A 12,770-nucleotide genomic window follows, 5' to 3' on the forward strand; every position below is an offset into this window, starting at 1 on the left:
GACAACGACCGTTAGGCGGGCGCGCGCCTTGTTTAGCTCCGCCCCATCTGTACCCTTGGCGCGCGCTCCCCTTTTCTCCCAATCGTCAACGACAGCGGTTTTTGTGCGCGTGCGCGCGAAATAACGGCCGCCGGCGGAGGGAGGAGGGGGGTAAAAATCTTTGAAGTGGGGGGAGAGAAGCCGCTGTCTCCCGCGCACCCACCACCTGTGCCATCGTCAGCCAATCAGCGGCCGTCTTAGGGGTCTCGCGCTTGGGACGACTGGGGCTGTTGGGCGGCTCCTCCGGTGCCTCCTCCCGCCAGAGTCCGTCTCCTACCTCCCCCCTCCCGTTGGCCTCGCGCTCGCGCGCGCGCGCCCGCTCCAGCCTCTTGTGTGTCCTCGCGCCCCCCGCCCGCCCTCCCCGCGCGCAGTGTGCTCCGCTCCCCCCCACCCTCCTCCTCCTCCTTTCCCCCTCCCGCCCGCCCCACGCGCCTCCTCCCTGGGTTCCCCCTCCCCCACTGACGCCTCCTCCTCCTCCTCCCGCCCCAGGGTGAGCTCGAGCCACCTCCCTCCCTCCCTCCGCCATGGATCCCGGCAACTGGAGCAGCTTCATCTTCCAGGTAACAACCCAACCCCCCTCCCCCCCGCCCCCACCCCCCCTTCCCCACACCCCCTCCCGCTCGCCCTCCCTCCCGTCCCACCCCCCCTCCGCGCGCCCCGGTGCGCGCGCAGCTGTCCCCCTCCCTCCCTCGCGCCCTCCCCCCGCCCTCCCCGAGGCGCCGGCTGGGCGCGCGCGCGGCGGGGGCCGAGGCTGCTCCCTCGCTCCCCCCACCCCGCCCCGCCAGGCTCCAACCGCCGCCGCCGCCGCCACCGCCTGGGCCCCCGCCCCCGGTCCTCGGCCCCGCGGGGGCCTCCCGCCCCCACCGTCGCTACTGCGCTCCGCGGCCAGCCAGGCGCCCTCCTTCCCTCCCTCCCGCCGGCCGGGGTGCGCGGGCGGCGGGGCGGCCCTCGGGCCATGCGTTCGGCGCGGCCCAACCCGGCCGGCCGGGGGCGGCGCCCCGAGCCCGGGCCCCGCGCGGCCCGCGCCCCCGGCCCCCGCTGAGCCCCAGGGGGCCCACCGTGGCCGAGGCCATGTTCCCCGTGTTCCCTTGCACGCTGCTGGCCCCCCCCTTCCCCGTGCTGGGCCTGGATTCCCGGGGGGTGGGCGGCCTCATGAACTCCTTCCCGCCACCTCAGGGTCACGCCCAGAACCCCCTGCAGGTCGGGGCTGAGCTCCAGTCCCGCTTCTTTGCCTCCCAGGGCTGCGCCCAGAGTCCATTCCAGGTGAGTAGGGGGCCGGCCGTGGCGGGCCGGGCTGGGAGGGCGCCTACCAGCGGCCGCAGCCCACATGGTGCCTTGTTTCCGCAGGCCGCCCCGGCGCCCCCACCCACGCCCCAGGCCCAGGCGGCCGAGCCCCTCCAGGTGGACTTGCTCCCGGTTCTCGCCGCCGCCCAGGAGTCTGCAGCCGCGGCAGCCGCGGCCGCAGCTGCCGCCGCCGCCGCCGCCGTTGCTGCGGCGCCCCCAACCCCGGCCGCCGCCTCCACAGTGGACACAGCGGCTTTGAAGCAGCCGCCCGCACCCCCTCCGCCGCCCCCGCCGGTGTCGGCTCCCGCTGCCGAGGCCGCGCCCCCTGTCTCTGCCGCCACCATCGCCGCAGCCACCGCCGTCGTAGCCCCAACCTCGACGGTTGCTGTGGCCCCAGTCACATCTGCCTTGGAGAAGAAGACAAAGAGTAAGGGGCCCTATATCTGCGCCCTGTGCGCCAAGGAGTTCAAGAACGGCTACAACCTCCGGAGGCACGAGGCCATCCACACGGGAGCCAAGGCTGGCCGGGTCCCTTCGGGTGCTATGAAGATGCCCACCATGGTGCCCCTGAGCCTCCTGAGCGTGCCCCAACTGAGTGGAGCCGGTGGAGGAGGGGGAGAGGCGGGTGCCGGCGGCGGAGCGGCCGCAGTGGCAGCCGGTGGCGTAGTGACCACCACCGCCTCGGGAAAGCGCATCCGGAAGAACCACGCCTGTGAGATGTGCGGCAAGGCCTTCCGCGACGTCTACCATCTGAACCGACACAAGCTGTCGCACTCCGACGAGAAGCCCTACCAGTGCCCTGTGTGCCAACAGCGCTTCAAGCGCAAGGACCGCATGAGCTACCACGTGCGCTCACATGACGGCGCTGTGCACAAGCCCTACAACTGCTCCCACTGTGGCAAGAGCTTCTCCCGGTGTGCACAGGGCCTTGGCCTCTCACTAGGCGGTGGGTGGGGAGGGAGGGACTGTGATGGAGGTGGCCTGGCCTTGCTGGTGGGGAGGGAAGAGGTTTCTGAGGATGGGGACTGGGAGCCACTCCCTGGGAGGAGGGAGAAAAACCACTCCGGGTTACCAGGGAGCAGGGGGTGGTTCTTAGTAAAGGAGGTGGGCCCTTGGATTGTTGGAAAGCTTGGTGTGGACAAGGCAGGGGAGACATTTCCTGCCTAAGTAGGACTCTGAAGCCCCGGGCTTGGGAGTAAATTCAGGGATCTTTGAAAGACCTCTTATACTAAGTTAGGCAGATTTGGGGGCATTTCCACATCCCAGGGCCCTAACCCCACCCCCAACATATCCCCAGGCCGGATCACCTCAACAGTCACGTCAGACAAGTGCACTCAACAGAACGGCCCTTCAAATGTGAGGTAGGAAGCCCACCTCTTCCTGTCTTGGTTTTCATGATTTTGATCCTCATTATAGTTGTCTGAGTTCAACCTCTCAGACCCCCTTTTTCTCTCTTTTGCTTTTTCACGCCATTTTCTTATCCCTTCTTCAAGGCCTCATCGTCTCACTCCCATTTCCTACAGATCAAAGATCCCCAAGGCTCTGATTCCTTTAACCTCTTGTCCCCTCCCCACTCCCTGAAGCTTTAACTCTCCTGACACCCCCCCACACCCCTCCCCCTTCCCCAGAAATGTGAGGCAGCTTTCGCTACGAAGGATCGACTGCGGGCGCACACAGTACGACATGAGGAGAAGGTGCCATGTCACGTATGTGGCAAGATGCTGAGCTCGGCTTATATTTCGGACCACATGAAGGTGCACAGCCAGGGCCCTCATCATGTCTGTGAGCTCTGCAACAAAGGTACATGCTGAGGGATGCTGGGAGGGCCAGGGACAAAGGGTGGGGACAAAGCCAGAGGCCCGTCCACAGACGTGAGTTAGAGGTGCTGTAGCTGAGAGCTTGTGGCATCTAGAGCTCTCTAGGAAGCAAATGAAGTGTCATTGGGACCACTGTACATCATTAGGTTCTAAGAGGTCACAGCTGGAAGAGATGATCTGCCAGAAAGAGTCAACCTCTGGGTGTACGTGGGGAGAATGGGAGTGGGACATGGCTGCTTTGGGGAAGGAGTGGTCAAGAGAGCCAGTGCCCAAGGGTTGAGAGATGGTTTCAGCCGTGCAGCCACAAGTTCTCATCTTCGGCTCCTGGGACAAGTGGAGTACATTGGCAGGCGGTTAACAAGCATGTATCCTGCTTCAGTAGCAGAAAAGTTTGCTTTTAAATAGATTTGCTTGTTCACTGAGTAACTGGGCTGAGACTGTATGGGACACTGGAGGGAGGGGACACAGCCGTCTCTACTGAGGGTGAACCCATCAAGTGTCTAGGAATCAGTGGCCTGTCACCCCAGGAGAAATCCCCCTAGCCATGGAGAATGGGTTCTGGGTACCAGTGCCAAGGAGCAGACCCTACTCAGCCAGATCCCAGTTTCAGAGTGGGGCTGTGCCCTACCAGCCCCAGCAGAGTAGTTGGCCCCAGGTTAGCAAGGATGTGGTGGGAGGAGGACAGGGCCACCATCTGAGGAAGGCGTCCCCAGCCTAGGAGAATAACCCCGTCTCTGGGGTCTCCATCAGGCTGACCCCATCCCCCCCCACCCCCCCCCCCACCCCATAGGCTTCACCACGGCAGCATACCTGCGCATCCACGCGGTGAAGGACCATGGGCTCCAGGCCCCGCGGGCTGACCGCATCCTGTGCAAGCTGTGCAGCGTGCACTGCAAGACCCCCGCCCAGCTGGCCGGCCACATGCAGACCCATCTGGGGGGGGCCGCACCCCCTGTCCCGGGAGATGCCCCCCAGCCACAGTCCACCTGCTGAGGGGGACCCCTGCACCCACCAGGCAAGGCGTGGGGCATGGCTGGGGAGGACGGATGGTGTGTGTGGGACAAGGGGGCTCAAGGGGCCCAATAGGGGACCTCAGGAAGGCCAGGGATGTCCATCCTACCGATCATGTTAGGGAGACTTCTGGGGACAGGGAGGGCCCATCAGGAGAACTGGGTAAGGATGCAGGCCAAAGCCTCTGGGAACCAAATAGGAAGTGAGCAACGGCTGTGTCCCAGGGAAGGGAGTCTGGGAGGGACTCTGGGACAAACAGCAAGGCTCTTGCCACTCAGATGGCACTGTGATCTGGTGTTTCTCACCATGCAGGTACCGGTGAGGTTTGTCCAGTGGCGGCGGCAGCGGCGGCGGCAGCAGCGGCGGCAGCAGCAGCAGCAGCAGCAGCTGCTGCATCAGTGGCAGCCCCTCCTACAGCTGTGGGCGCCCTCTCTGGGGCTGAGGGGGTGCCTGTGAGCTCTCAGCCACTTCCCTCCCAGCCCTGGTGAACTCCCAAGTTGGTGAGGGGGGGAGAGGGGAGAATGGAGGAAAGTCCCTTGGTACAATCTCCTTTCCACCCCTCTCCTCCCACCAACTCTTCACTGCTTCCCCACCACCCAAGGAACCTCCTGAAGGAAAGGAGGAAGAAATGTTTTCGTAGGGGAATTCACTAGGTTTTAACAATTTGTTTCTCTTGCTCCTCTCTTCTTCCTATCAGACCTGACCCCACACACACCTGTCCCCTTGGTTGTGTTGAAGCCCCCTGGACAGTGGGCAGGGGTGGCAGAGGACAGGAGCAGCCACTGCCCTCACCCCCACTCCTCTCTGTAATCCTCTGCCTTGCTTTTCCAGGGATTTGTGAAACTTCTCCCTTGATGGTCCTTCTTGCTCTCCTTCCAGTCCCCCCTACTGTCTGCTGCCCCTCCCTGGGGAGTTGGTGCTTTTTTTTTTTTTTCCAGGGGGAGGGAGGAGAGAAAGGAGGGGAATCAAAGATTCTGTCCTAGAGAGGAAAAGGTGAGATTTGAGAAGAGGCAGAAACAGGGAAGGTAAAGGTGGTACCTTCATAAGATGGGGTTGTTTAGGGTCAGGCCCTAAGCATCATCCTACTGGAGAATTTGTCAGGGGGAAACAAGTCAAAGGGAGCAAAAGAAGGAGCCACTTGGGCCAGAGGCAGGGCAAGAGATGGAACTTTATGAGGCCAGGGTAAATGGGGGGGGGGTGTCCAGGGACTAGAGGTGCTGCCTGGGGTTGGGGGGAAGGCAGCTGGTGTCTCCCCCTTTCCTCTTCCACCCCAGCTCCAGCTCTGGCCTTTTCATCCCTCTCCCCCGAGATAGAAGCTGTGGCCCTGGCCATGTCATCGTGTTCCAGTGTCCCCTGCATGTTCCCTACCCTTCATTCCCTCTTGCGTGGATCCCATTACAATAAATTTTAAATAAAAACTTGGCTCTGGCTTGAATGAATTGCTCTCACCAAAGCCCCTGTTCCCACCCCCGTAGGGTTTCTTGGCCTGGTGTCTGTCCCAGCCTTGCTCTGCCTTCTGCAGCTCTGGCTTCTCCCTCCCTGGAGGCAGCACAAGCGGCTGCAGCCCAGATTCTGGGTGAGGCCAAGTGTCCAGATGCTGTGGAGAGCAAGTTCCGGTACCCCCCCCCCCCTTCCCCTGGTCTCTGGGGAATACCCAATCTGGACAGGTGCAGAATAGCCAGCCACTGTAGGTTTGAAGATGCCTGGGTTAGAGACCCAGATGCTACAACCCACCCAAATACCTGCACGCGGTTAAGACCCTGAGAGGTGGTGTTGGTGGATGATGTAGATGTAGCTGCAGAAAGGTAGGGGGAAGTCTGAGCCTTAGGACGGGGAGCAGTGAGGTTGAAAATAACTACTTGTCCATTCTCAGCATGGTCCACCCCATCTTCATTCGGGTTCCTCTGCCCCAGCCCCTTCCTGCTGTTCCAGACTGCCCCTGCAGCCTCTGCCCTGACTCTTGGAATTGCAAACCTAGTTCCTCTCCTTTCCAGGGACCCTTTTCTTGAGCCTTCCCATACCAATTTCTGCTGCGGCTTCCTTGGTAGAGGGACTTCCTGTTAACGCAGGGTCCCTTCTCTTGAAACCCCACCCTACAGCCTCCCCAAGTTTTTCCTCATCTCCCTTCCCTTCTTTCCGCTAGTAGGGGTGACTCCACCCGGCCCTGCCTGTCTCCCTGGACCTGCTTCTCGCAGACCCCTCTCCGTTTCATCCAACACCCTTCCTCTGCCAGGACCCCGGTGACCGTTGGCGGGAGGGGCCCGGGGCTTGGGAAGGGGATACCCCCAGGAGGTGCGCGTGGAAAGGAGCAGGGAGCTGGCGCGAGTGGTCCCCCCGCGGGTTGCCTGGGTAACGCGGGCCTGGCACGCGTGGCTCCCTTGGGCGGGCCTGGAGGGGGCGGGGGCAGCCGCGTGCGGCAGTAGAGCGTAGGGGAGGGGACCTGAGAGGAGGGGACAAGCAGAGCGGAGGGGAGACCCGCCACCTCCCTCCTTCCCTCGCTCCCTCCTGGGCTGCGGCTGCTGCAACGGCGGCGACGGCTGCGGTGGCGGCGGCAGCCGGAGCAGTCTGGAGGCCGGCGTCCAGGTGAGACGGGGTTGCACTGAGGCTGCGGGTAGGGGTGGACGGACAGAAGGCAGACGCCCGGGAGGGATGCACTGCACAGGAACACGGGTGCCTGGCCGACCGGCTGGTGGTGCTGGGCGCGCCAAGCCAATGGAAGGTGGAGGTGCTGGGGGCACCCCAGGGGCAAGGGAATCCCTGAGGGAGGGGCTGAGGAGGGGCTCAGAGGAGATGCCCAGGACCCCCAGGGAGGAGTGGGGGCATCTGCACCCCCAAACGCGCATCAAGAAAACCGCACCCACTGCCACCCAGGTAGGAAGGGAGGATGCCGAGTGGAATGTGAGTAAGGGGCCTCTGCCCAGTCTGCCTGTCAGAGTGTATGGGTGTCTGCACAGCTTGATTTTGAGGTGCTGGGGCGTCTGCTAGGATCAGGGAAGCTGGATATTGTTGGGGGTACCCAGGAGATGACCATGGGAGGGTCCTGTTTACAAAAGGGTTAATCTTCTCAGGGCTCTCCAAGCAGAAGAATTTGAGCAGAGCACTCTTCCCCAGAGATATCCCACCCCACGGCAACTTTTCTTCCTCTCTCCAGAGGCAGCCCTAGGCTGGCCAGGAGACAGGAATAGGCTGCAGTTCTGAGAGCTGCCTCTTTCCTCCTCACACCAAGCCTGTCTCCTCCTCTTCCAGGATTTGCTGCTGTCTCTGCTGCTCCATCCTCCCCTCAGAGGCCCTCTCCCCTCTCCCATCTCAAGATGGCAGCCAGCAGCTCTGAGGTCTCTGGGATAAAGGGGACAGAGGAGGGTCTCCAGACCCAGGGAGAAGGACCTGGCCATACTGAGGCCAAAACTGGCCCTCTCCAGGTCCCAGCTGGGGTCCCAGATGAGCCAGAGGCCGTGCAGCCAGGTCCAGACATCACTGGGGCCCCTATGGACTCAGAGCCCAAAGCTGGGATGGCTCCAGAAATCACAGAGATCCCAACAGGGGCCCAAGAAACAGCCCAGGCCAAAGACCTCAGCCCAAGCTCAGGAGGGGAACCAAAGGTCAATTCCAGTCCCAAAAAAGCATGCCAAGAGCCAGCATCCCAGCCAGAAGTGAGCAAAGAGGTCACTGCAGACCAGGGGACCAACCTGGAGTCTGCAGGCCTGTTTGAGCCAGCCTCAGAGCCCACTTCCCAGCTGGACCACCAGTCAGGTTCCCAGCCCACCCCCAAGCCAGCCCTTCAGACAGAGCCTCCTACCCAGGAGGACCCCACCACCGAGGTCTTGACTGAGAGTATGGGGGAAAAGCAGGAGAATGGGGCAGTGGTTCCCTTGCAGGCTGGTGATGGTGAAGAGGGCCCATCCCCCCAGCCTCACTCACCACCCTCAACAAAACCCCCCCCAGCCAATGGGGCTACCCCCCGCATGCTGCAGCAGCTTGTTGAGGAAGACCGACTAGGCAGGGCTCATGGTGGGCATCCAGGATCTCCCCGAGGTAGCCTGAGCCGCCATCCCAGCTCCCAGCTAGCAGGGTCTGGCGTAGAGGGGGGTGAAGGCACCCAGAAACCTCGGGACTACATCATCCTCGCCATCCTGTCCTGCTTCTGCCCCATGTGGCCTGTCAACATTGTGGCCTTCGCTTATGCCATCATGGTGAGCCTCATGGGACCCTGGCTTCCTGCACTGGAACAAAGCTGCAGGAGTGCCCGGCCTCCCCTCTCTGCATGGATCTCACTTCCAAGTCACAGGGCCTTGCTTGCCTCTCCTTAGGACTTCACCCTCTGAGTCACTACTGCCCCATCCTTTCAGGTGGGAGGGATATGCAGATGTTTCACACAGCCTTCCTGACCTGTGCCCTCCTCCCCCTTGCCTCTCTCCTTCCTCCCTAACCATGGCTGGCCTGTCTCCTCTGGATGACTCTTTCACCTGATCCCTGCTGGGCTGGCTTCTCCTGACCTGGGCCGTGGTACCCCACCCCTCACCCTAACCTCAGTCCAGGAACAGTCTGCAGCAGGGGGATGTGGATGGGGCCCAGCGACTGGGTCGAGTGGCCAAGCTCTTAAGCATCGTGGCGCTTGTAGGGGGGGTCCTCATCATCATCGCCTCCTGCGTCATCAACTTAGGCGGTGAGTGGGGGTCTGGGACAGGCTGGGAGGAATGGAAGGGTTGGCAAGGGCAGCTTTACTAACTCTTGCCCCCCCCCTCACTCTCTCCTGTCTGTCCTCTCTACTCCTTTGTCTCTCCTTGCCTCCCCCCTCCACCCCAACTGTCTGTTTGTCCCTTCCTTTCCTCTTCCACAGTGTATAAGTGAGGGGCTCTGCCCTGCATTCCAAGACTTTTCTTCCTGTTGGGAGCTGCCTTGGGCCCATCCTCCCCTGCTCCTCTGAGGGGAGCCCAATCGATGGCCCAGGCCCACACCCATAGGGACCAAGGGAGCCTGAGCAGCCTTGTTTACAGTTTCTTTCCTGCTCCTGCATCTTGCCAGGCTCCCCTGCCAACTGTAGGCCTCCCTTCTCCCTGCACTGTTTCCAGTCTCCCCGCACTTCTGCCTGCAGCCATTCCAGCCTCTTGGTCTCCCTATTTCTGCACTTCTGGAAACCTCCCTGAACATCTCCCAAACTCTGCTCTCAGCCCACCTCCATCTCTCCCATCCTACCTGCACTTCTTCCAACCTCCCAAATTCCTGGCACCTCAACCCTGATCTCCCCCTCCCCAACTTTCACTGTCTTTGCATCTTCCACCCGTTCCTTTCTTCCTTCTCTCCTTTATCATTTCGCCTTTCCTCTCCATACCCTCCGCCCCCTTCCTCCTCCTGCCTCATCTACCCTCAGCATCCTTCCCTCCCCTAAGGATCCTCTCCTCCACCCTCTTGCCACCGTTTATTCTGCAAAATCTCCAGCACTTAGATCAGGCTGGGGGAGGGCGGTGACGTCAGGAGAGCACTCTATCTAGCCGGGGTGCTGTTCTCTGCTGGGACCACCCAGGTCTGAATGCCTACAAGGCTCCACGGGGGTCGCAGAGCTGGCAAGCCGGGGCTCGTTTGGGGACTTGTGCAGGAGTGGTGAGCACTGTTCCAAACACGCATCTGGGAGAAGGCAGGGGGTGCAGCTGTTGACCCTCCACTGTCAGCCTGAATTGACCTGCAGCCCCCGCCTCCCCGCCCCGGGCTTTTTAACCCTGTCGGCGAGTTTCTTAAAGGCTTAGGGGGCTGAGGTCACTCACGTGCTTTGTCATGAAAGAACCCCCCAAACAGGACCAAAGTCCCCAGCCTCACAAGGAGCGAGGGCGGGGCGGAGAGCTATATACCTAATTATTTTCTAAGAGGAGGTGGGAGGTGTGTTGTACGCCACAGTCCTCCAGGGAGGCGGAGACCGAGCTACGACGCGGTTTGGAGTTAGCGGGTTTTTTTGTTTCCTTAAAAAAAAAAAAAGTGTGGGAGGGGGAAAAAACCTAAAAGTCTAAAAAAAAAGATACATCAAACAGATTCTCCCTTTTTGTATGTCGGATGCTGCATGAGCCTGAAACACCAATAAATGGAGACTGCATGAAACTCTCCATGCCTGAGTTGGTCCTCCCCTCGGTTCGCCACCGGGTGCGCTAGTACTGCCTCTCTGGGGGAGAACCTATGAGGTAGTATGCGCCTGCACCGTCCCGTCGGCCATCTTTACTGTGGGCCGTAGCCTATAATGCCCAAGCGCCTACCTGCGCATGTGCAAGCCTTCCCTTGCTTTCCTCTTCCAAGTAGTTCTTAACTAGAGCGGAGCCTTCCGCGCCATCTCTATGCGCTTGCGTACTGTGACCCTGCGCAGCCTGCGAGGCACGTCTTAGCTCCAGGTGCTTACGGCAGCTGGGGTAGCGGAACTGCGAGGTGAGGCGAGGGGCGGCTTGAAGGCGAGAAGACCGGTCTGGCCGAGAAAGTGGTTTCTGCCATTCCTGGGAACATCCGAGTACCGGATCTCAATCCGTGGGGCGGGGTCCTTGGAGGAAACTGAGCGCCCCCTCCTGGGAACGGGCGGTCTGGTCGCAGGGACCGCTGTTGGAGCCTGATTGGTTGGAGAGACATCTTTGGGGACACCCTTGGGGAGCCCAGTTCCTGGGGGTCGGGGGAATCCCCCGCTTAGCACTACTGCCTCTCCTATAATCGCAGGGTTCCTTCCCTAGCGGCTTATGTCCCTTGTCCGGGGTCATGGAGATATTGCGGCCAGCACGGCAGCGCCTCTGTCTGAAGAAGGGGAAGTGACTTCCGGCCTCCAAGCTCTGGCCGTGGGAGATACCGGAGTCCCCTCGGCTTCGGCCAATAAAGCCGAGGAAGAGGGGGAAGGAGTACGGGAGGAGGCCGAGCGTGAGGGGTCTGGGATTGAGGAGGTGCAGGGAGAAGCCCCCAGCGCTGAGGGTGAAGAGCATGCCAAAGGAGAATCCGAGGACTGGTGCGTGCCCTGCAGCGATGAGGAGGTGGAGCTGCCCGCGGATGGGCAGTCCTGGATGCCCTCCCCTTCCGAAATCCAGAGGCTGTACGAACTGCTGGCTGCCCACGGTACCCTGGAGCTTCAGGCCGAGATCCTGCCCCGCCGGCCACCCACGCCTGAGGCCCAGAGTGAAGAGGAGAGATCCGATGAGGAGCCAGAGGCCAAAGAGGAGGAAGAGGAAAAGTGAGGGCACACCCTTACACCTTGTCCTGGGGCTGCTCCCCTGAAGCCAGGAGGAAATAGGGAGGGGAGGTGGGACCCCGGAGCATGGAAAATGGAGGGTGGGAAGAGAGCAGGAGAGGAAGAGCTGGCAGACTGGGCGAAACACATGTGTGGGTGTTTGAGGAGACCTCCCTCACCCTTCACTCTCTGTCCACCTGTCCAGGCCGCGCATGCCCACAGAATTTGACTTTGATGATGAGCCAATGACGCCAAAGGACTCCCTGATTGATCGGAGACGCACCCCAGGTACTGACAAGAGGGGAGAATTGGGGGAAGGTGAAAGGCCACTGCTCCCACTTACCCAAAAAGTGACTCCCTAAAAGAGGCCTTTGGTGCCTTACTGCTACAGGAGAACATTCACACAATGGGACCATCATTTGAGCTTAAATTGATAACCCTATATTCCTTTAAGAGAATATCACAGATAATTCTATCATGGCTCCCATTTCTTTTATCTCCATCTCCCCAGAAGTCCAAGTCTTCCTGGTCATGCATTATTACCTAGATCCACATCCCTATACTACTGTTTACATCTCCTAATCTGACCCAATTTCTACCCTATATGCCTTCCCAGAATTTATCCTTAGAACCGTTCTTGATTTCTTGTTTTGTCATTGCATGGGAGAGGGGGAAGAGCATGTCCAGAGAGAATCCTACACCCCTCCCCCAGGCTTCCAAAAAACATTTCCATTTAAAATAGAGACCCAAACCCGTTATCACGGCTTTCATCTCATTTCTTTGGTTTCATCTTTCACATCTCCCCAGCTCTCTACGCTCATTGAACGGACCTCTCTGTTCCTACCCTGGGGCCTTTGCACTTGCTCTTCCACTGCCTAGGGTGGTCTTCACTGGTAATTCCCCCAAGTAATTACTAATATCCATGCAGGTGTACACTGCCTCACTCCCTTCCACATTTCTCACCTTCCCCTTCTCCAGGAAGCTCAGCCCGGAGCCAGAAACGGGAAGCCCGTCTAGACAAAGTCCTCTCAGACATGAAGCGACACAAGAAGCTAGAGGAGCAGATCCTTCGTACTGGCAGGGACCTGTTCAGCCTGGACTCAGAGGACCCCAGCCCCAGCAGCCCCCCACTCCGGTCCTCAGGGAGTCTCTTCCCCCGGCAGCGGAAATACTGACTGGCGCCGCGGGGGCCTTTCTTCCCTAACTCAGCGTGCTGGGAAACTTGGGAAGAGGAGTGAAACTCCAAGCTCGTAACACAGCACCTTGCCAGAAAGAGGGCGTGGGCGTGTGTGTGTGTGTGTGTGTGTGTTTTCTGTCTAACATTTATTCGAAAACCTGGCCTGAAATTTCTGAAGAAGGGGAATCTAAAATAAAAAATACAAAGTTATCTTCTCTTAGAGGAGGGGCTTCAGCTGGAACCCAAAAAGTTGTGGAGG

The 12,770-nt window shown here is 60.3% G+C and overlaps 3 protein-coding genes across 10 annotated transcripts; all 3 read left to right on the plus strand.

Annotated features, from left to right (window-relative positions):
• Nucleotides 1–139: 139 nt before the first annotated feature.
• On the plus strand, nt 140–5,573 carry MAZ (MYC associated zinc finger protein). 7 transcript variants are annotated; one of them, XM_053926831.2, is made up of 8 exons: nt 140–303; nt 529–599; nt 1,216–1,302; nt 1,387–2,237; nt 2,621–2,684; nt 2,952–3,123; nt 3,931–4,155; nt 4,464–5,573. In XM_053926831.2, exons 2-7 carry the CDS (start codon nt 564–566, stop codon nt 4,131–4,133), a joined length of 1,413 nt encoding a protein of 470 aa, XP_053782806.1. In that variant the 5' UTR covers nt 140–303; nt 529–563; the 3' UTR covers nt 4,134–4,155; nt 4,464–5,573. The 7 variants fall into 7 exon arrangements, with proteins under 7 accessions (XP_053782806.1, XP_053782810.1, XP_053782818.1 ...); XM_053926835.2 differs by having other exon boundaries at nt 142–285; XM_053926836.2 differs by having other exon boundaries at nt 225–242.
• Nucleotides 5,574–6,402: 829 nt separating this feature from the next.
• On the plus strand, nt 6,403–11,037 carry PRRT2 (proline rich transmembrane protein 2). Of its 2 annotated transcripts, none has more exons than XM_024560532.4 (4): nt 6,403–6,734; nt 7,398–8,341; nt 8,682–8,814; nt 8,989–10,588. In XM_024560532.4, exons 2-4 carry the CDS (start codon nt 7,463–7,465, stop codon nt 8,997–8,999), a joined length of 1,023 nt encoding a protein of 340 aa, XP_024416300.1. In that variant the 5' UTR covers nt 6,403–6,734; nt 7,398–7,462; the 3' UTR covers nt 9,000–10,588. The 2 variants fall into 2 exon arrangements, with proteins under 2 accessions (XP_024416300.1, XP_024416299.2); XM_024560531.4 differs by lacking the exon at nt 8,989–10,588 and adding an exon at nt 10,836–11,037 and having other exon boundaries at nt 6,407–6,734.
• Nucleotides 10,856–12,721, plus strand: PAGR1 (PAXIP1 associated glutamate rich protein 1). The gene is made up of 3 exons (XM_024560533.3): nt 10,856–11,337; nt 11,540–11,622; nt 12,313–12,721. Exons 1-3 carry the CDS (start codon nt 10,856–10,858, stop codon nt 12,507–12,509), a joined length of 762 nt encoding a protein of 253 aa, XP_024416301.1. The 3' UTR covers nt 12,510–12,721.
• The last annotated feature ends 49 nt before the right edge of the window (nt 12,722–12,770 follow it).

Source organism: Desmodus rotundus, chromosome 1 (assembly GCF_022682495.2).
Source record: "Desmodus rotundus isolate HL8 chromosome 1, HLdesRot8A.1, whole genome shotgun sequence".
NCBI classification, from domain to species: Eukaryota; Metazoa; Chordata; class Mammalia; order Chiroptera; family Phyllostomidae; genus Desmodus; species Desmodus rotundus.